The following is an 18,316-nucleotide window of genomic DNA, read 5'->3' as shown; positions in this document are numbered from 1 at the left end:
TAAGGAAACTTCTCATCATATAGTGGCACGAATATACCAGGTGTTCGCCTCATACCATAACAATATGTGCAGTTGTATTCCTCCTGATGAAGCCCGTTTCCCACGCCCTGTGGTCGTATCTAGTATCTACAGATGAAAAGGGCATTGGGGCGACAATCATTGGAGCAAACAACAGAGGTCTGGTAGACCATAGGAAGAGACCGAACTTGTGATATTCAGGATGTCATGCTCGGGCTGAATGCACCCATATATAGTTAATCGAGCATGGGGTGAGGGTGGTCGTTTACGTTTCTTGGGCTGCTTATGATTGTTACCATGCCGTCGGTGGTTCTTTTATATGTACGCTGTCTGGGCTGGCGTAAGGAGCAAGATGCTAGGTGTATACAGTCTGGTAATTTGTAGATTAGCTATATTTCCAAAAGGTGATTCTTGCCCGTCCCTCATTGCAGTATATAGAAATATAGAAGACTACAAGGAACCACCTAAAAAAGTGGCAACAATATAGCCATGCGTCAACGCAGGTCCTAAAGTCGACCCGGCGCCCAAATAGGTCCGGCCCATGATACTTGCAGCTGTGCTCCCAATAGCAAAGAGCCCCGGTATAGGCCGTGAGCCTTTATCCAGCACACGTTGAAACTCGTCCGTCAAGAGCCCGCCTTTCGTTCCCAGGTCCCCAGGCCAAATGGGCACCGCGTAGTATGGGGGTCGGTTCACCGTGCCCATGTTTGGATTTGGTCTTTTTGCGGTAGGGTCTCCGAAGAATCTGTCATATACATTGCTTCCCTTGCTATAGTCGGTGTCTATTCCCGTTGTACAGAGCTCGTTATACCGGCTGGTAGTGGATGCGAGGGCTGTCGGGTCTACACCAATTTGCTGCGCCAGTTCCTCGATTGATTCCGCCTTGAACATTACTTTCCGGGCCAGAGCTTCCTTCGACGGCTTCATCCTCGGTAGCATACTCCCAAGCATGTATTTATTGCGGTGGTTCGTGTCCATTACCAGCCAGCCCGGGATCGCGCTGACCTTCTCATTCCTGGCATACTGAGCGTGTCCTGCATCAGTATAACTCTGAGCCTCATTCATGAAGCGACAGCCACTAGAATCAACAATGAAACAGTGCGGTCTTGCACGCTCACTAAGCGCGAAATGGTTTTTAAAAGTCACCGGGTCGACGATGGTTGGTCCCCACCAGGCATCGTCCATCAGGGCCGTGGCTGCGCCAACGCGGATACCTTCAGTGATGGCATCGCCTGTATCTCCCTTTGGCGAGCTAGTCCATTCCGTGCTGGCAGGACTGGGCATGAACTGCTTGCGCATTTTCCTGCTCTGTGCAAAGCCCCCTGCTGCGAGGATGACGCCTTTTGTTGCCTGTATAGTTTTGGTGGAGTCTCCTTGCAGTGTTCGCACCTCAGCGCCATGAATATCGCCATTTTCCCCCTGTACGAGTTGCGAAATCTTCGTGTTCACGCGGATGTCCGTACTTCCGTGCTTCAAGTTAAGGTATAGCAGCTGGGCCACCAGCCCCATTCCCAGACTGACCGGTTCCTGGCCAACAAGTGTTCTGGCCATCAGCGGCATCAATATCCGCAGTGTATAGAGGAATGCACCTGGAGATGACATGAGACGAGCGATCACCGACGCATCATTTCCATATATCGCGACTGGGGATAACGGGGGCGGCAACTTAGCCCGCCACTCTCTATCCAGCTTCTTCACGTTGAATACTTTTGACTCTATCGTGCGGCCTCCGCCTGCACCCATTGCACCCTCTAGGTCTGGATAGTAATCCGGATATCCCTTGCTGAAATGGAACTGGAATCCCAGCTGCTGCAGAAACTGAACCACCTTCGGTCCGTTGTCGAGGTATGCATTCCTTCTTGTGAGTGAGGATGCCGGACCCGCATTGCCCACGGCTTGGTCGAAATATTTCTGGGCTGCCTGTTTAGAATCCTTGATACCGGCGGCTGCGGAGACTGGATTGCAGGGGATCCATAGCCCTCCTCCAGACACTGCTGAGGCGCCGCCGATCGTGGATTCTTTCTCGATAATGACAGTGCGCAGTCCGAGTCTGGTTGCTGTCAGGCTGGCTGTTAAAGCGCCAGCTCCGGAACCGATAATTAACACATCGGTCTCTTCGTCGAATTTGGTGACTGGATGTCCTCGTCGTGTACTAGTGGAATAAGGCCGGATACGCCTGCCATCCGTGACAGCACGCCAGGACCAGTGTCTGAGTCTCTGCATGGAAAAAAAACTAGCCTGGATAGAAGAATAGTGCAAGTGACAATGTGTTAAGCAAAAGATCAGCTTGAGGGGCTTCATGAGGAGGACGCATGCCAAGGCACTATTCACTGCAGCTTGACTGACTCCCAGCCACCCCCGCTGTCACCGACTAGTCTCAGCTGCCATATTGACTGTTTAACTTGTGTTCTGTCAATCCTCCACATTCCTAAACAGTCCAAGTCTCAACCATGCTGTGTGTCAAACCAAGATCATTCCCCCAGCGAGCGCTGCAGCAAGCCATCCAAACGAGCTTCTCTGGAACCAACCGACGCCTTTACGCGACTCAACCCAACCACCCAGACCCCGATGTCATCGTCGTCGGCGCAGGCGTAGCCGGAGTAACAGCAAGCATCGCCGCAGCCGAGAAAGGAGCCTCAGTAGTCCTCCTCGACGACGCGCACGGCGGCGGCGCATCAGCTCTATCCGGCGGCGTCGTCTACGCCGGCGGAGGCACATCGCACCAAAGGGCAGTCGGATATGGCGACGACACACCGGAGAACATGTTCCGGTACCTGAAAGCCGAAACGCGCGACGCCGTGGACGAAGAAACACTACGCCGGTTCTGCGAGGGGAGCGTAACCCGGATCGAATGGCTAGAGTCCCGCGGAGTGAAGTTCGAGGCGTCGCTGTGTCCCCATAAAACGAGCTTTCCGACCGATCAACACTATCTCATCTTCTCGGGAAGTGAGAAGGTGTATCCGTTTAATCAACTGGCTAAGCCCGCGCCGAGGGGGCATCGTGTTGTTGGTCGTGGGTTATCGGGGGATCAACTGTGGAAGCCGCTGTTTCGCAGTGCCATCAATGCAGGCGTGAAGTTTCTACCGGCGTCCAAGGTCGATCGTGTACTCGTCGATGAAGATGGGTCTGCAAGGGGTGTTCAGTTCAAATCTCTCGACGAGTCAGCTCCGACCTTTTCTCGGCATCGAACGCTGACTTCAGTCGGGAAGGCATTCCAGCTTGCAGTTCCAGGCATCGCAGACTGGTTTTTGAGTCGCGTGGATCGTATATGGAACAGAGACGCTATACCAATGTCTCTAAAGGCCCCTGCCGTGATTTTGGCCGCCGGTGGTTTTGCCTTCAACGAGGATATGCGAAATCAATACCTCCCGCAATACTCACAGGTTGCACCCTTGGGGACACGAGGCGATGACGGATCTGGGATACGCCTGGGACAGTCCGTCGGAGGCTCAGTAGACAAAATGGACAACATGTCCGCGTGGCGGTTCCTGTATCCCCCGGCAGCGCTTCTCGAGGGCGTGATTGTCTCGCAGACCGGACGGCGCTTCATATGCGAGGACATCTACGGTGCGTTTCTAACGGACAGGATTGTCAGAGACCACAACGGCAAAGCATATCTCATTCTGGACTCCTCGCAGCGGGAAAAGGCATTGAAGCAGCTGCGTGAACAGACCCGGCCGGAATTCTGTATTCCACGACTCCATTCGTTGAAATGGGACCATGTCAAGGCTTCAACTCTTCAAGAGCTTGCTACAAAGCTGGCCCTTCCTGCTGCTGCTGCTGCCGAACTTCACAATACTGTCGCTTCATATAATGATGCAATTGCAGAGGGTAAAGCAGATCCAATGAACAAGAATCCCGAATTCTGCTCGCCCATTGCGAAACCCCCGTTCTATGCACTTGATATCTCTCCTCGACGGACAGGGCTCCATGTCGTTCATGGGCTTACACTGGGGGGCCTGCGAGTGGACGGTAAAACTGGATTAGTTCTACGAGGGGATAATACGAGTATTGGCGGTTTGTACGCTGCTGGGAGAACTGCTGTCGGTATCTGTTCGAATGGCTATGTGAGTGGGCTGTCCCTTGCTGATTCGGTGTTTGCTGGTATCAGGGCTGGTGAACATGCTGCCAAATCATCCAAGACTTAGTTCTTGAAGCTGTTTGTAAGGGAATAAGTTCTTATTGCCAATAGAACTGACAATATGTACACTACATCTTATACCTAATGAGAAATGACAGCACCGATCGATCCTCCTCGTAACAAGAATAGTCACTACACAAACTCCAGTGTCAGCCACATGCAAAGAACCATGGAGATGAGATGGTCCCTAACCACACCTTTTGCAATTTCGCCTCCTCCTCGCGTGGAAGCTTCGTCGGCCAGCCACCTGTCATGATCGTATGCCAGAGGGCATCCCGCCAGGCAAGGTCAACACTCGTCGTGTTCCCGTTTTGCGCGTTCACGGGTGTGATCATTATAATCTGCGCCAGGACGCCGTCGTCAGGGATGAGCTTGTTGCTAAGATGGACTCCGTCTAGGAAGGCATTGACGAGGCTAGACACGTTGCTGTTGGATTTGAAGAGAGATTCCCGGATGATTCTGCTGGCGACAAATGATATGACGTCTTATTTATACCAGCGACCGCAGCAATTATTGCAGCTAAGCCCGGCTATCCATAAACTGGACACAGCTGAAGATGAGAGACAGAACGTGATTGGTCCGATTACCTGCTTTCCTTATTCGGTCTAGCCGCGTAGCTTCGATGGGTAAGGATCTACACACTCAAAGGCGAAGCTCAGCCGGGGGGGCAAATCAGAATGTCGGCCCTATGCAGAGCACGACGCCGCAATGCTTATCACCATTCGAGTTGGCAGCACTGCCGCCTCTAGCTCTGGGTGTCATCAAGCGATGTCATGTATGTTATGATCGGATTATTCTGTGGTTGCAGTACATAAAGATAGTGTGCATGGCTCTCCTGCTGATGCCCGTTTGGGGGACTGTCGCTGATATAGATAGTTCTTCAAGCGTCGGGCTTTTGCTTAACGACCACCAATCCGTCGTAAACTGGCGGATATTGCACAATACTTCGTCCCAGGCTTGCTATTCGTGAATATTACAGTAAAAAAAGGTAATCGAACTGTACAGGTAAGGTAAGGGTAAATAATTATTAATACAAGTAGCAGTAAAGTAACCTTAATGGTTGCTTTAGTAAGGCACGACCTCCTTCCACTCAGGTGACTAACTAACCTTAACCAACACCAACAACTCTATATCTATCTGAGAGTGAATTACCTCACCGGAATATAAAAATATGATCGGAATGAAAACGAAAAATAGGTTTCCGATGCGGGGAATCGAACCCCGAGCTGCCGTGTGAGAGACGGCGATGTTAACCATTACACCACATCGGATGTGGTTCCGAAATTTCCCGATTGCATTTAAAAGGCAATGCAGATTGGTAAACACGCCAAATATACTACGGTGGCTGTTCAATGTGCGCATCACAGAAGAATCTTCGGGGAGAAATTAAGAATTATATATGTCTATGCATAACAGCCATTATCTACTTCTCTACTCGACCCGGCAAAGCTTGCCATTCTCCGCAGGGAGTCCATTCTCAGTGATAACCCGCCAGAACTCGCTGCCAACAGCCGTGACCGCATAAAACACATTCTTCGGATCAAGTTTCTTCTTCAGCGCCAGGAGACGGTCATACTTCGACCCATAAAACGCGTGCTGAAAGTCCGGCTCCATCCGATCCGACTCGGACAGGTACGCACCGGAGCCCGGGCTTGCGTCTCTCCAGCGCTGCATGTGCTTGTATGTGAGATCATGGCGCGCGGCCTTGATCTCGTCTACAGTGGCGTTCTCAGCCCAGCGGGTGCTGGAAATAGCATGCATGACGGCGTTTCGCCACGCCGGGTTGACTGCGTTGTCTGGGTTTCCGCCGCGCTCGAGAGTCGGGGCCATGTTGAAGGCGATGAGGATGAGGCCTGCGTCGGAGGATGCCTTGATTGCGTCGAAGGTCTGGTTTAGACGGGCCTCGTCTTGCCAGTTTTCTCGTGGGAAGAGTCGCGAGGATGTTCCGGCGGTTGTCTTCTCGACGACTTCGAGGGGGAAAGAGTCTAGCCATGCGTCGTAGTAGTTGTCGTAGTATGTTGTCTTGGGCGTAAATTCGATACCTAATTCCTTCAACTGTTTGAACCAGGGATCGAGAAGGGCGTTGGTCTCTGCGAGGGTCTTGTTGGGAGCAAAGAACGGCTGCATGAGGAAATTGAATCCGCCATCTGTCGTGGGTGTAATGAAGAAGTACGAGTAGATGCCCGCATCGGAGTAGGGGATGAAATAGTCAAGGAAGGCCCTGAAGCCCGCCCAGAAGTTGTCGTACGAGATATCGTCGCCGGTAGCGAAGCTGAAGGTCGATGTTGTCGCGGGAATTGTAGGGTGTGCCTTGATAGTAACGGATGTGACAACCCCAAACGTGGCGCCACCACCACCACGCAACGCCCAGAAGAGCTCTTGGTTCTCGACAAACGATGCCGTCAGGAACTTTCCGTCTGGGGTGACAATCTCCATTGAGAGAACGTGGTCTGCAGCCATGCCGAGGATAGAGCTCAGTGGGGAGTGGCCTCCGCCAAGAACATAGCCACCTATATCTCATTAGCTGTGTAGGAAGAGATGGACAGTTGATTCTTACCCATTACACCGACAGTCTTATCAAAAAAAAATGTTAGTGAGTGTGACCAACCTCAACAGACTGCAAGACGTACCTGGCCTTCACCCCCCACAACCATCAAACCATGCTCCGACGCGGTCTTATAGATCTCATACGCCTGCACGCCGGCTCCTACCTTGAACGCAGCACCAGTCCAGTCCGTTCCCTCCGCCACGTAGCTTTCAATGTACTTGACGTCCTTGAGGTTATGCGTCCAGATACTTAGAGAGCCGCCGCCACCGGACTTGCCCGAGAAGTCGTGACCCGTGTTCTTGACGACCAAGCGAATACCCGTCTCGCGTGCGAAGTTGATACCTAGCTGGACCTGGGCAACATTGGTGGCATTGATAACGTACAGAGGGTAACCACCCATCGTACACTTTGCGTCAGTGTCATTGGTGGGCTGGCACGTGAGGCCCTGGTATACAGGAGACAACATCTCGATGGGGTCAGGGAGGCTGTAGATGTTAGGACATAATACCAATGACGCAATTGGCAGACATACTGGAAATACGAATTGGTCCATTGCGAGGTCAGGTATTCGCAGTCGGCAGCATCATACTCCCAGCCACTGTAGCATGTGGAAGCGCGGGGAACCCCTCTGATCAGAGCGCCTCCAGTTGTCTTGTTCAGCGAGGCCCATTTGGCGTCGTCGGGCCAAGCGTCGTCCCCTGGATAAACCTTGCAGGAGGCCTGCGACCGGGGGATATTGGCATTGTGGCCATCCAACGAATCGAAGCCGAACAGGGCTGCCTCGGAATCATCCAGATGCTGCAGATCGGTAGGCTGGAGCTGGACTTTCTCGAAGTTAAAGTACTCCTTGTCAGTGGGGGACACCGTGCTGCCCAGGGCACTGGAGGGGCTGCCAGTAGCTGCGGTGACGGTGGCCAGAAAAAGGCATAGGGCTTGCGGCGTGAACACCCCCATCTTGACGGGGAAGGATACGACGGAGTGTGAAACGTCCTCCAGGCGAGCGAGAGTTTTCCTGTCGATTTTAAGTTCTGGTATTTGATTAAAAAGGGGAGTGATCACAGCCAGCGCACTTGCACCCGCGACTCATGCTGCATCTCGGCCCCTTTCTTCCATCCTCCGTACAAATGGCCCCAATCAGGGCTAGACGAACACGTTTCGGTGATTGCCGGGTTTCAGATAGAGTGTGGGGACATGAAGCAGCCAATCTCGAGCCCACCAGGAAGCCCTCATCCGATCGGTTCAACTTAGATCTCCAGAAATACATGAAGAGCTGGTTCCGCCCCCAACGCCAAAGTCAATTTACCCGACAACCAGGGAATCGTACTGTAACAGATCCTGGCGTCTTGTAAATGACAGCCAATCCGCCTATCACAGGCACCATAACCGGTAACACCACGAACTATACGAGGCCGAAGTATGGGGGCCACGGTGGAATCGCATCCTGCCGGAGATTTGTCAGTCGCCCTCCGAATGTGAGGATGTGGCTTTTCAAGAGCATGCCGAGTCTGCGTCCCAATGCCGGTGGCGTACTTATGCTCTAGTCGCATGTTGGACCGATCCCTGCGATCAGCCCCAGTTTAGCTGATATCCCCAGCACCCACCCACTGGACAAGACTCAATACTGACCTTCACTGGCTTCACTGAGTAACGGCGCCGACATGGGTTGAGGCCTTGTAATAATCCAATTGAGGTTTGTTCTGGCGGATCGGATGCAGGCATTGCTACTTTGACCTCGTTAACCGTCCTGCAGACCATGGCGGACAACATCCAAAAACCCAGTTTAGTCGTTCTCGCTCTCTTCCCGGCGCTCAGCACACTGGTGGTTATACTGAGATTCTACTCGCGATATCTCATCCGACAATTTGGCTGGGGTGAGTCCGCTGATGGCCAAAGCCGTTTCTGATATCATGCTAATTTGCTAGATGACGCCTTAATTATAATTGCATGGGTATGCACCTGGCCCTGTGATCTGGCCTTGTTTCTAACCCCGACATAGCTACTAGCTGTTGGACAGGCAGCCGCAGACTGGATGTGTAAGTAGCAGTCGCCAGGATCCCCCCTATTGCTAATAGTCTGTTGTTATCATATAGTCACGAAAACAACATGGCAAGGCTACCACGTATGGGACATCCCAGAACAAAGCATCGAGGAAAAGACCATTGGCTTGAAATACAACATTGCGAACCAACTACTCTACAACCCGATCCTAGCCATCGTCAAGGCCTCCGTCATCATCTTCCTGTTCCGCCTCGAGGACCGTCGACCCGTCGTCCTCTGGAACCTCCGAATCTTATTCTGCGTCAACATTGCGCTCATGATCGCTATATTCCTGGCCGATCTATTCCAATGCACCCCGATGCACTACTTCTACGACGGGCCTGCAATGGATTTGGCCGCGCAAAAGGCCGCCGGCGCCGACGAGAACGGAATGAAGGATGGCAAACTGGTGAAGGGCGGAACATGCATCTCACAGATCCACTTCTTCCTGATATCGGCTGCCTTTACAATCATAACTGATATATGGCTGCTATGCATTCCCAGCATCATCGTCTGGCGGCTGCAGATGAACCGGACCAGAAAGATTGCTATCATTGCGGTTTTGAGCATGGGTGTAATGTACGTTTCCCAATTCATCCAGTGCACTAACCACTGCTCTCATCTAACCACGATTTGCCTCTAGAGTCACCCTCGTCGGAATCGCCCGGTTAGCAGTATACGCGCACAGATTTCGCCCGAACAACCCAGACCCCACCTATGATATTGGCCATATCACCTCCAGCATAGAAGTGAATGTTGCGATCATGACTGCATCTGCCACCGCGTTCCCGGCCCTGATCAGCCGCATTGCGCCTCGGATCTGGTCCAGCATTGACCGCACCACGGAGCGGCGTCGACGGACAGTGCCGGGGACTTCCTGGGCAATAACGGGGGGGTCTGGGAGTGGCACCGGCAATGGCACACGCCGGGGTCGAGATCGCGCTTCTTATGTGATGATGGGAAATATTAAAACGAATGACGGGACTGAGACGAGTCAGGAGCGAATAATAACGGAAACGCACTCTGCTGTATCGCCAAAGGACGGGGTATGAGGTGAAAAGTTTGTGTATAATAAAAGTTACTGATAGACTACAAATTCATGATTTGACGCCACCTGCAGCCAAATAGGCCAAAATAGTTTTGATTCGGTGATCGATTAGGCTTAGCGACCGCATCGAAATCGACGGCTTTATTCTTGTGGTGTGAAGTGATGAGCTATCCTGTCTATACCAGATGTTCTTACCAACTGATGTCACTGGCAGTGGCTTGTGCTGACACCTCGTATTTAAATATTCCCCCCTCTCTGTCAACCCCTGAGTGCACGTGTCACCATCCCAACGCCGTTACTGAATATCACGAACAGCTACTCAGCCAAGATGACAGCCCTACCTGAGCCCGAGATTGTTCTCTACGACCTCGCCTGTACCAAGAACATCTGCTTCTCCCCCGTGGTCTGGCGCATCCGCCTCATGCTCAACTACAAGCGCATCCCTTACAGAACCATCTTCCTCGAATTCCCAGACATCGAGCCAACACTGCAAGAGCTGTAGGCGCGTTCTAAATCCGTCGCCTGTCATATAATTAAACTAACCAATCCCCACCCCACCCACGCAGCGGCATCCCCGCAGCCGCCACAGAGTCCACAATAAAATACACCGTGCCCACAATCCACCACATCCCCACCAACAAATACATCACAGAATCAGCCCAGATAGCAGAATTCCTCGAATCGACCTACCCCACCCCACCAGTCCCGCTGACCTCCGCACTCGGCCGCGAGATCGAGTCCAAGTCGCGCGCCGTCATCGGCACCGTCTTCGGGAAATCCGTCATGGCGCGCGAGGTGAACATCCTCTCACCCCGAGCGGGAGAATACTTCCGCAAGACGCGCGAGACCAAAATCGGACGTAGTCGACTTGAGGACTTGCTCCTAGACGAGGACGAAACATGGCACGCGGCGGATGGAAATGTACGTGCTGTCGACAACCTGATGCAGAGGGATAAGGCCGACAGGCCTTTTTTGCTCGGGGACCGGCCGAGTTACACGGATTTCTTTATTGCTGGGGCTCTTCAGAGTGCGAGGGTTGTTGATGAGGGGGTCTTCCAGCGGATTTCCAAGTATGATGGGTTTAGGCAGATTTATGAGGCGTGTTTGCCTTATATGGAGAAGAAGGATTGAATTGCGGGCGGGTCTCAATGTGTATGTATTTTTCGGATACTCTATGCAGAAATGATACTTTATATTGCTAAATAACGTCTTCTGTTCTGTCTCCCTTACGTGGCTGACAGCTTTGGGCCGCATACTGGGAAAAGCAGTGGCATGGGATTCTTTATGGTGAGTTGAATGGGAGCCAGGCCGCTTCCAGGAAGGGACACTCCTTGCTGATAGATACATTGTTCAAAGGAAGAAGGTGCAATGAAGAGACATGCTTATGATAGGAAGGGACGACCGTCCCCATCGCTCCTGCCTATTGCTGCAATATACCAAACTAGGAAACTATAAATGAATAGAGCTATTAGGAAGGCGCTATCGGTTCCGTACGCCACCATTTAACACACCTAACAAAGTAACGAGTCTGATTTTTGTAATGGTGGTTTATTACAGATCAATTAGCTTGCAACTGCAGATCCATACCATATCATTATAAAATTCCCTTGACTCTTTTTTCTAGCACTTGAAATTGGAAACATCGGGTCATATCCAACTTTAACTAATCACGGACTAAAAGACTGGGTGCAAATCAGAACTGGCGCTGTATTCCGGGGGTGACTCTGCGCTTTCAGCTGCATGAGGGGCTCTTGAAGACCACAGTGTAACGCCAGGGTATATTGGTAGTAAATTTCTGCAATTAAAACATGCTACACCCCCCAAAGCTCAATTGGCTCAGACTTGCCTGACGTAGTTAAAGGTTTCCCCCCGTTCCAGCTGTAAAACAAGGCTGCCACAACTCCTACTCGGAATATGGTGGAAGGTTAAGCTACGGACTACTTCATGACACAGAAATATAGTAAAACAAAATAACATTCTAGGCGTCTTGCAAGTACCCCATCAAAAGAGTGACAGTCCAACCATTGCTAGCAACCCCTTTCCGACAGAACCATGGCTCTATATCTAGATCTCCAACCCCCATGAATCCTTATGCGTTGGCAAGAGTTCAAGCAATCTATGCCTTCTTGACGGTGATCCAGATGTTCTCGTTACCACCGATGGTGGAGCGTCCTGAGTTATAATCAGCCGACAAAATCCCACAGAAAAGCAAAATCAGCAATAGACGGCTTACCTCCAGCGGTGTTACCCTTGGTGCACTGTCCGAGAATGGCCTCGGCGGCGGCGGCAATGTTTTGGCTAGAAAGAGAAATATGTCAGATACAACAATCATACGATAAATTTCCGCCGCAGAAAGGGGTTGACATACCAGTTGGTCTGCTTGGTACCGTGGCCGAGAATCACAGCATCCCCATCCTGGCAGAAACCGCCGTTGCTGCCGCCGACCTTGCACTGAGCGGTTCCCTTGTCCTTGAGGAAGTTGATGCAGTTCTTGATGTTGCTGACGGGGGCGTACGGCTCGCCACCACACTGGACGCCGGCAGCAGCGGCGCCGGTGGTGATGGCAAGGGCAGAGAGGACGGTAGCGGCCTTCATTTTGATTGTTTGTTTGAAAGTTGGTTGGGAAGATATGGAATCTGAATTGGTTTGTAACTGAGAGTCGATTGAGCTGATGATGAGAAGAATTGAGGATATTGACGGGATAGGTGCCCCTTTATATAGTTTTTCGAGGCCTCAGAACTGGTAGTTGAAGCTGGGTTTGATGGTAAATTCTCTCACCGATGTCGCTGCTCGCCTTAACGTGGCTATGTATCCTCGATGTCACGGACTGAGTGGTTTGTTTTCTTGCTATACAAGGATCGGGAGCTTACTCTGGGCGACCGCGCTCCATTCAAGATGACGGTGGCTTGCAGTGGTCGCCGTATCCCCCAGCGCTGTATGCATCATAATTGAAGAAGAAAGCCTAGTTGCATACACCAGGAAAGGAAATAGGAGCCCTTGGTGGACTGTTGAGTGGTCAACACTACATCCAATTTTCATGATACCTAGGTGAAGAATGTAGGGCACAGGATGCACGACCCAGAGTACGACGTACAGAAACACCACCGCAGCCAGGCGGCCAAGCGTCAAGGCGACCATTGAAGCAATCTTGATCAGGTACTGATCCTCGCCCTGCATAAGTGTTGCGCCTTCCGTAGTCAAGGCCCGCTGGCTCAAAACGAATAGGAGACCACGTCGTCGCAGCCAGGCGAACCACGCCCTGTGCCTCATATTCTCTTTTAAATTCTCAGTGCTCTGTATCCGCTCTTAATACTGGAGGAGCGCTTGAACGATTCTGCGTTGGAAAGCGCAGGAATAGAGGCAGCCCAGGGCGCAGTACGCCTGTCCGGGTCCATTGGCGTTGTCATTCAATATCGCGAAGAATGCGGTTATTTAACGTAGGAGAAGGAAATTCATCTCTACACCAGAGCTAAAATTCTAGGCCCCCCGATGGAGTAACCTCGGCAGTTCGGTGGTCTTATTTCCCCCCAAGATCCTATCTAGGGCATATCGTGTGCCAAGTTCGCCGTATGGTGGAGTAGCTCGCATGATCCCTGTCATCGGGAGCGAAGGAAAGACAAGAGAACTACTCTTCAATCCACAGTCTTAGAAGACGAACCAAGCATCAACTAGCACTTGCCTAACAGCGGGTGGCTGTTGATGGCTCTCGCAAGCACAGGGACTCTGGGCTGAGCTTGACAGTGTAGGATCCCTGTTAAGGCCGTCCATGATCGACATCAGCTTACCTGTGGTGGAACCGACACCTAACGCCAGCCTGAAGAAAATTGACGTGTCCGTCCTTCAATCAGGCTGGGCAGAGTCATTGGTACCTTGGCCTTGCAGTGGCTGCTTATCCTCAGTCCTCACTGCCTTTTACAGTTCGCTATTCTCGATAGCTGTTGGCTATGTCTTCGCTCGCAACCCACTTGCTGCCCTATCTTCTGCTGCCCATGCCTTTTCTAACTTAGGACTGTCAGCTATATGAAGTCGATACATTGATTGATCAAGCTAAAGCACTGTATTGGAGTGAAAGGGGTTATCACTGGCGATCTCGGATCAAGGCCAGGCCAGGCGGCGCGACATTCGTGAACCACGCTTCGCTTAGACAGCTACTTCTTGGATACTCTGGCATCAGTTCAGCTCTACCTCACTAACTCCGGTGAGCTGATGAGGCATTGCGCATGCCTGCTGCCCTCTGGAGGTGATTACTGGTGACGTTCCATCCAACGTTCTTGAGAAGGCGTTTGGGGCGCGCACTACTTCAATGCACGAGCAAAACAGCGATATTGATCCGCTACTGGAATACGCCGGATGGGTATATCCCGGTACAGCATGGATTATTGCTGGACTGGTGACTATCTATGGAGCCTGGTGGAAATCCTCTGACGAGGCTCATCGTCTTCCCCCAGCAGAGAATGACGAAGTTGAGGATGACGAAAGCCATGTCAGCACCAAGAGGCAGGTCGATGTATTCCATAGAGGGATCTTGTCTCGTATGAAGGTACTGTATGTAAAGACACCGCTCATAAGCGAATACAACGAAGCCGCATAGCCTTATGAAGCCGAGGGTACTGGCAAAGGGAGTATGTGGGCTGGAGGCTCAGCTCGCAATCTATGGGAGCTGAGAGAACTGTGCCCCCCAAAACCTCGTCCTGTCGTTGACGAAAAAGTACAGTATATTGACAGAAGCTCTGCCATTTTATTGTGAGATGCTGCGATTCGGCTACTACAAACAACCACGTAGTGCAGCGTATAGATGCCATGGCGAAAACAATCAATAAATCTAAGTGGAACGACTTACGAGTGATATCTTTCGGCAGGAAAAAGACATTACCGGACAGGAATATTGAGGTATCGCTTATGATATTAGCGGGAAATTTCTCTCAGCTCCCCTAAGTTGGTAGCCGCAATGCACTGCCCAGTCTGACACCCTATCTGTGCGTCCTCTAGAACAAATGATGCAAACTAGCAATTTCGATAAACTATTCGAATAGATCTCTATTAAAATGACAATCGGAAATCAAGTTTCGAACAATCTTTATGGACAGTGGGAGTGGCGATTCGCAGATGCATTTGTCAACAACGTATATATACAGTCCTCAACGCCTTCAGATGAACAATCAATGGCAAGCCTGCCCAAACTTCCTCAACCGCCAATAATTATACGGTAACGGCGCAAGAAACCCAGCGCCAACCGACACCACAGCAGCCATCCAGAAGCGCGGGTCATCGAGGGCCACCACGCCCCCAGTAAGATGGTAATCGACCAAGTTCTCCGCGGTCTCCATAGCCAACATCGATACGAGGCTCATCCCCATTGCTGTCCGAGCGGCCATTGACCACGAAAGCCTATCAGGGCCGCGATGGAGGAGGACCGTCTCCAGTATGATGGACGTTGTGATGCCTGAGGCCACTGTTCGGCGTTAGTGCTATTGCCACATGAGACAATACAGTTCATTCCAAGTAGGTGAGAAGGGATAATGCAAAATGTATGTACATACTAGATACAGCCATGATAGTCCCCATCCCCAGATCAGGGGAATACGTCTGCAGCATCCACAGGGCCGAGAAGTCACCAATGGAGCATCCGATCAGGCATTGCAGCGTGTTGATTCCCGCCCGTCGCCACGTGGAGCGAGAGGTCCAGAACTCGCGCTGAATGGGTGACAATTTGTGTGCTGGTAGATTCTCATCCTGAGCAGTTTGGGCCTGTTTCTTGCATGTCGAGGACGAGTGCTTTTTGCTAATGTGAACCGGTCGAGTAGCGGCGAGGCTCGGAAGGAAGCGCGTACTGCCACGCAGGCCTTCTAAAAGTGGCCGCTGTCGACACAGGAATGTCATCTGTGAGGGATGTAACATGACGCGAGTTGATATTCTGGCATTATTTACAAAATCATAAAATGTTTGCGATGCGTAAAGGCGAGATTTCATATTTAATCCCTGGGCAGAAAACGCGAAAAAGGCGCATCCGGTCACGTGCGATGCTGTTGCGGAGACCACGAACGGGGTATTTACTGCAATATGAACAAAATAATTGTGTTGTTAATGACACTGTACATAGCAAATATAGTCGGCTGGGGACACACTGCGGATAAACAGTGCTTGTCGGGAAACAACAAGAAGTACTGAGAGGAAGTACCGGTACCGCAACCGGCAATTATATATATACAATATCCAAAGAGGTGAAACCGCACTACAAGAGGACAACAGTGGCAAGTCCACCTTTATCGAAATACCATTCGGCCATAAAAGATCACTAGCAGTATTAGGCCGTCTTTCTATTATATTATATACTGATACACCCCTTAGAAAGTCGGCTTAATAGCCATTTATAAAGATAGATTCTATAATACTGGATTCTATAATCCATAGATTAACTAATCCTAGTATTAGTAGGTGGATGTTATTGTATGGCTGTAATTCAACAGTCTAGGCGGGGTTCAAGCACATGATCTATTAGTATAGGGATTTAAATATATTAATACATCCTACCTACTCATGGTTTATTGGATAATAAACCTCGGCTCATAACCTATTGAAATACCATTTAACTATGGAAACCCACTAGCAGTATTAGGCCGTCTTTCTATTGCATTAGTTATATGCCGACAACCTTTAGTAATCCTTGAATAGTGCTGAATTACTGGCAGTTGAAAGTACTGCATTCCGGCTTTACTGGTGCTGGCTCACTTGCGCTGCATCCTGTACACCCCCCTCGAATAACTCCAACCCGGTGCCAATAACCAATCCGAACTTGTGACTAGAGACAGTGATATTAATACGAGCGAGATGTCAGAGGCCTCAAATGTATTGGATGAAGCCCCTCGTCTGTCTCAGCCACGCGCGTACCTTGGTGGTGCTCGTCCCAACATATATACCACCTGTTAGCAGCGAGATCGTTATCAATTATCAGGTTACATCGGACAAGCAAAGCAGAACGTCCAAATAGGAAAAAACCCTTCCCAACTACACACCAGGTCTCAGAAAGATGCCTTCAACACCAACCCCAGCACCCGGCACCGCAGCAGCAGCATTCGACAAGTCAAGCGATGCATACGAGCGAATGACAGGCGGATCCACCAGAGAGGTCGCGCAGTTTCTCCTCACTCTGGACCCCAAGATAGAATCATCATCCATAATCCTCGACAACGCCTGCGGAACGGGGATAATGACATCAGAGATCATGGGTCTGTTCCCCGGCGCAAAGCCCAAGCCCAAGATATTCGCAGCAGACCTTGCCCCGTCTATGGTTGCCAATTTCAGCGACGTGGCTCGTGCCAAGGGATGGGTAAAAGATCAAGACAACGACGGATTGACGATCTCTGTTATGGATGCGGAGGATTTGACGTACCCCGATAACATATTTACACACTCGTACACGAACTTGGGGTTCCCGTTCTTTCCACAAGCCGAGAAGGCTGCGGCCCATGTGTATCGCACATTGAAGGCCGGAGGGACTGCTTTTATCTCAACCTGGTCAAAGCTCGGGTATCTCAGGCCGCTTCACGAAGCTCAGCTGAGGGCTTTCCCGGATTCGAAGCCATGGGAAATACCCATGCCAAAGGAGTGGCTCACGAAGGAAAAGCTTGTTGAGGTGCTGGAGAAGGGAGGGTTTGACAGTGAGAAGATCCAGATACAGGAAAGGACGGTCGGATATAGAGGAAGGGATGTGGATGATTTGTTAGCTATCATGAGAGCGTGGTTACTAGGGTATGTTACAAATGGGTGGACTGAGGACGAGAAGGAGAAATGGGCCAATGAGCTTCGTGATAGTCTGAGTGAAGAGGAGAGGACCATGGCAAGAATCGAGATGGTTGCATGGGTGGCTGTTGCACAGAAATAGGTTGGCCTGCCTGTTCTCCACCAGAACAAGGCTACATGCTTGTCACGATGAAGAAAGTGTCCGGATATCTAAGAATGCGAGTGATAGGTGATTTGCTCATTCCTTCATGTGTTGCTGCAAGGTTACAGATGCGCGGCTACCTACAGGGTGTTGTTAATATACTGCCATGTTGTGATAGGAATACAGGAAGGCCCGTGTAATTGTGATACATTCCTCTCTATAACAGAAATCGGCCATTGTACATTTATGCTTAAATCAATGTACCGCCTAAGTAGGCAGCAAGACCGTCTAAGCATCGGGGAGAGAATTAAATTCGATGAGCCTGACTCTCTCTGCCGTCTGCTCCGAGTCGACAAAGCATACCACTCTCCTCAAATGCAGGACGCTGCTGAAGAGTATGAGGCTTCTCTTCAGGGGTTGCCGAGGGGCAGTTCACCTATAATACCACTCTTCTCGACCGTCACTGGAACACGTATTACAGACCAATCTCAGCTCGATGGTAAATATTGGCGACAGAATCTAGAGTCCCCTGTGCTCTTCATGACAGCAACTAATGCGATACTGGACTCCGAGAAAGAACCCAATCAGGTCTTCCTAGAGATTGGACCCCATTCAGCCCTTTCTGGGCCACTACGACAGATT

General features: G+C 50.9%; 10 protein-coding genes and 1 non-coding gene across 11 annotated transcripts; 4 read left to right on the top strand and 7 right to left on the bottom strand.

Annotated features, from left to right (window-relative positions):
- Positions 1 to 468: 468 nt before the first annotated feature.
- On the bottom strand, positions 469 to 3,580 carry helE (3-ketosteroid 1-dehydrogenase helE; the record flags this gene model as incomplete). Its single annotated transcript, XM_040849525.1, has 2 exons — positions 469 to 2,150; positions 3,400 to 3,580. The coding sequence occupies 2 exons, from the start codon at positions 3,578 to 3,580 to the stop codon at positions 469 to 471; spliced, it is 1,863 nt and encodes a 620-aa protein (XP_040703060.1).
- Positions 3,581 to 4,257: 677 nt separating this feature from the next.
- Positions 4,258 to 4,641, bottom strand: ASPSYDRAFT_45682 (uncharacterized protein). The gene has a single exon (XM_040847095.1). The coding sequence runs from the start codon at positions 4,492 to 4,494 to the stop codon at positions 4,309 to 4,311; it is 186 nt and encodes a 61-aa protein (XP_040703059.1). The 5' UTR covers positions 4,495 to 4,641; the 3' UTR covers positions 4,258 to 4,308.
- Positions 4,642 to 5,358: 717 nt separating this feature from the next.
- ASPSYDRAFT_t93 lies at positions 5,359 to 5,430 on the bottom strand. Its single transcript has one exon. It is a non-coding gene; the product is annotated as a tRNA-Glu (tRNA).
- Positions 5,431 to 5,590: 160 nt separating this feature from the next.
- ASPSYDRAFT_150929 (uncharacterized protein) lies at positions 5,591 to 7,661 on the bottom strand (the record flags this gene model as incomplete). Its single annotated transcript, XM_040842056.1, has 3 exons — positions 5,591 to 6,675; positions 6,774 to 7,192; positions 7,240 to 7,661. 3 exons carry the CDS (start codon positions 7,659 to 7,661, stop codon positions 5,591 to 5,593), a joined length of 1,926 nt encoding a protein of 641 aa, XP_040703058.1.
- A 370-nt stretch (positions 7,662 to 8,031) lies between these two features.
- On the top strand, positions 8,032 to 9,815 carry ASPSYDRAFT_1004293 (uncharacterized protein). Its single transcript, XM_040839717.1, has 6 exons — positions 8,032 to 8,397; positions 8,458 to 8,578; positions 8,630 to 8,655; positions 8,704 to 8,740; positions 8,798 to 9,323; positions 9,388 to 9,815. Exons 2-6 carry the CDS (start codon positions 8,461 to 8,463, stop codon positions 9,794 to 9,796), a joined length of 1,116 nt encoding a protein of 371 aa, XP_040703057.1. The 5' UTR covers positions 8,032 to 8,397; positions 8,458 to 8,460; the 3' UTR covers positions 9,797 to 9,815.
- Positions 9,816 to 10,071: 256 nt separating this feature from the next.
- On the top strand, positions 10,072 to 10,935 carry ASPSYDRAFT_45677 (glutathione S-transferase family protein). The gene is made up of 2 exons (XM_040847094.1): positions 10,072 to 10,290; positions 10,359 to 10,935. Exons 1-2 carry the CDS (start codon positions 10,121 to 10,123, stop codon positions 10,921 to 10,923), a joined length of 735 nt encoding a protein of 244 aa, XP_040703056.1. The 5' UTR covers positions 10,072 to 10,120; the 3' UTR covers positions 10,924 to 10,935.
- Positions 10,936 to 11,774: 839 nt separating this feature from the next.
- ASPSYDRAFT_45675 (uncharacterized protein) lies at positions 11,775 to 12,495 on the bottom strand. The gene is made up of 3 exons (XM_040847093.1): positions 12,161 to 12,495; positions 12,026 to 12,090; positions 11,775 to 11,964 (listed from the first exon to the last, which is right to left on the bottom strand). The coding sequence occupies exons 1-3, from the start codon at positions 12,385 to 12,387 to the stop codon at positions 11,909 to 11,911; spliced, it is 348 nt and encodes a 115-aa protein (XP_040703055.1). The 5' UTR covers positions 12,388 to 12,495; the 3' UTR covers positions 11,775 to 11,908.
- Positions 12,436 to 13,378, bottom strand: ASPSYDRAFT_1004249 (uncharacterized protein). Its single transcript, XM_040839716.1, has 2 exons — positions 12,663 to 13,378; positions 12,436 to 12,596 (listed from the first exon to the last, which is right to left on the bottom strand). The coding sequence occupies exons 1-2, from the start codon at positions 13,060 to 13,062 to the stop codon at positions 12,526 to 12,528; spliced, it is 471 nt and encodes a 156-aa protein (XP_040703054.1). The 5' UTR covers positions 13,063 to 13,378; the 3' UTR covers positions 12,436 to 12,525.
- Positions 13,379 to 14,095: 717 nt separating this feature from the next.
- On the top strand, positions 14,096 to 14,539 carry ASPSYDRAFT_31858 (uncharacterized protein; the record flags this gene model as incomplete). Its single annotated transcript, XM_040844917.1, has 2 exons — positions 14,096 to 14,332; positions 14,384 to 14,539. 2 exons carry the CDS (start codon positions 14,096 to 14,098, stop codon positions 14,537 to 14,539), a joined length of 393 nt encoding a protein of 130 aa, XP_040703053.1.
- A 144-nt stretch (positions 14,540 to 14,683) lies between these two features.
- On the bottom strand, positions 14,684 to 15,742 carry ASPSYDRAFT_45674 (DUF4396 domain-containing protein). The gene is made up of 2 exons (XM_040847092.1): positions 15,333 to 15,742; positions 14,684 to 15,244 (listed from the first exon to the last, which is right to left on the bottom strand). The coding sequence occupies exons 1-2, from the start codon at positions 15,670 to 15,672 to the stop codon at positions 14,952 to 14,954; spliced, it is 633 nt and encodes a 210-aa protein (XP_040703052.1). The 5' UTR covers positions 15,673 to 15,742; the 3' UTR covers positions 14,684 to 14,951.
- A 1,009-nt stretch (positions 15,743 to 16,751) lies between these two features.
- On the top strand, positions 16,752 to 17,908 carry ASPSYDRAFT_45673 (class I SAM-dependent methyltransferase). The gene has a single exon (XM_040847091.1). The coding sequence runs from the start codon at positions 16,820 to 16,822 to the stop codon at positions 17,672 to 17,674; it is 855 nt and encodes a 284-aa protein (XP_040703051.1). The 5' UTR covers positions 16,752 to 16,819; the 3' UTR covers positions 17,675 to 17,908.
- Positions 17,909 to 18,316: the final 408 nt, after the last annotated feature.

The sequence above is a fragment of the Aspergillus sydowii genome, assembly GCF_001890705.1.
Source record: "Aspergillus sydowii CBS 593.65 unplaced genomic scaffold ASPSYscaffold_5, whole genome shotgun sequence".
Classification (NCBI taxonomy): Eukaryota; Fungi; Ascomycota; class Eurotiomycetes; order Eurotiales; family Aspergillaceae; genus Aspergillus; species Aspergillus sydowii.
Note: the sequence above shows the minus strand (reverse complement) of the source record. Positions and strands in the feature narration are given on the sequence as shown.

Bases quoted from the DNA above. Each gene is read 5' to 3' on its own strand.
- ASPSYDRAFT_45675 (XM_040847093.1), bottom strand. From the start codon at position 12,387: ATGAAGGCCGCTACCGTCCTCTCTGCCCTTGCCATCACCACCGGCGCC. The intron at 12,091-12,160 runs GTATGTCAACCC...TTCTCTTTCTAG, and splicing joins GGTACCAAGCAGACCAACTG to CCAAAACATTGCCGCCGCCG. The intron at 11,965-12,025 runs GTAAGCCGTCTA...ATTATAACTCAG, and splicing joins CAAGGGTAACACCGCTGGAG to GACGCTCCACCATCGGTGGT.
- ASPSYDRAFT_45674 (XM_040847092.1), bottom strand. From the start codon at position 15,672: ATGACATTCCTGTGTCGACAGCGGCCACTTTTAGAAGGCCTGCGTGGC. The intron at 15,245-15,332 runs GTATGTACATAC...AACGCCGAACAG, and splicing joins GACTATCATGGCTGTATCTA to TGGCCTCAGGCATCACAACG.
- ASPSYDRAFT_45673 (XM_040847091.1), top strand. From the start codon at position 16,820: ATGCCTTCAACACCAACCCCAGCACCCGGCACCGCAGCAGCAGCATTC.
- ASPSYDRAFT_1004249 (XM_040839716.1), bottom strand. From the start codon at position 13,062: ATGAGGCACAGGGCGTGGTTCGCCTGGCTGCGACGACGTGGTCTCCTA. The intron at 12,597-12,662 runs GTAAGCTCCCGA...GAGGATACATAG, and splicing joins ATGGAGCGCGGTCGCCCAGA to CCACGTTAAGGCGAGCAGCG.
- ASPSYDRAFT_1004293 (XM_040839717.1), top strand. From the start codon at position 8,461: ATGGCGGACAACATCCAAAAACCCAGTTTAGTCGTTCTCGCTCTCTTC. The intron at 8,656-8,703 runs GTATGCACCTGG...ACCCCGACATAG, and splicing joins CCTTAATTATAATTGCATGG to CTACTAGCTGTTGGACAGGC. The intron at 8,741-8,797 runs GTAAGTAGCAGT...GTTATCATATAG, and splicing joins GGCAGCCGCAGACTGGATGT to TCACGAAAACAACATGGCAA.
- ASPSYDRAFT_45682 (XM_040847095.1), bottom strand. From the start codon at position 4,494: ATGATCACACCCGTGAACGCGCAAAACGGGAACACGACGAGTGTTGAC.
- ASPSYDRAFT_45677 (XM_040847094.1), top strand. From the start codon at position 10,121: ATGACAGCCCTACCTGAGCCCGAGATTGTTCTCTACGACCTCGCCTGT. The intron at 10,291-10,358 runs GTAGGCGCGTTC...CCACCCACGCAG, and splicing joins GAGCCAACACTGCAAGAGCT to CGGCATCCCCGCAGCCGCCA.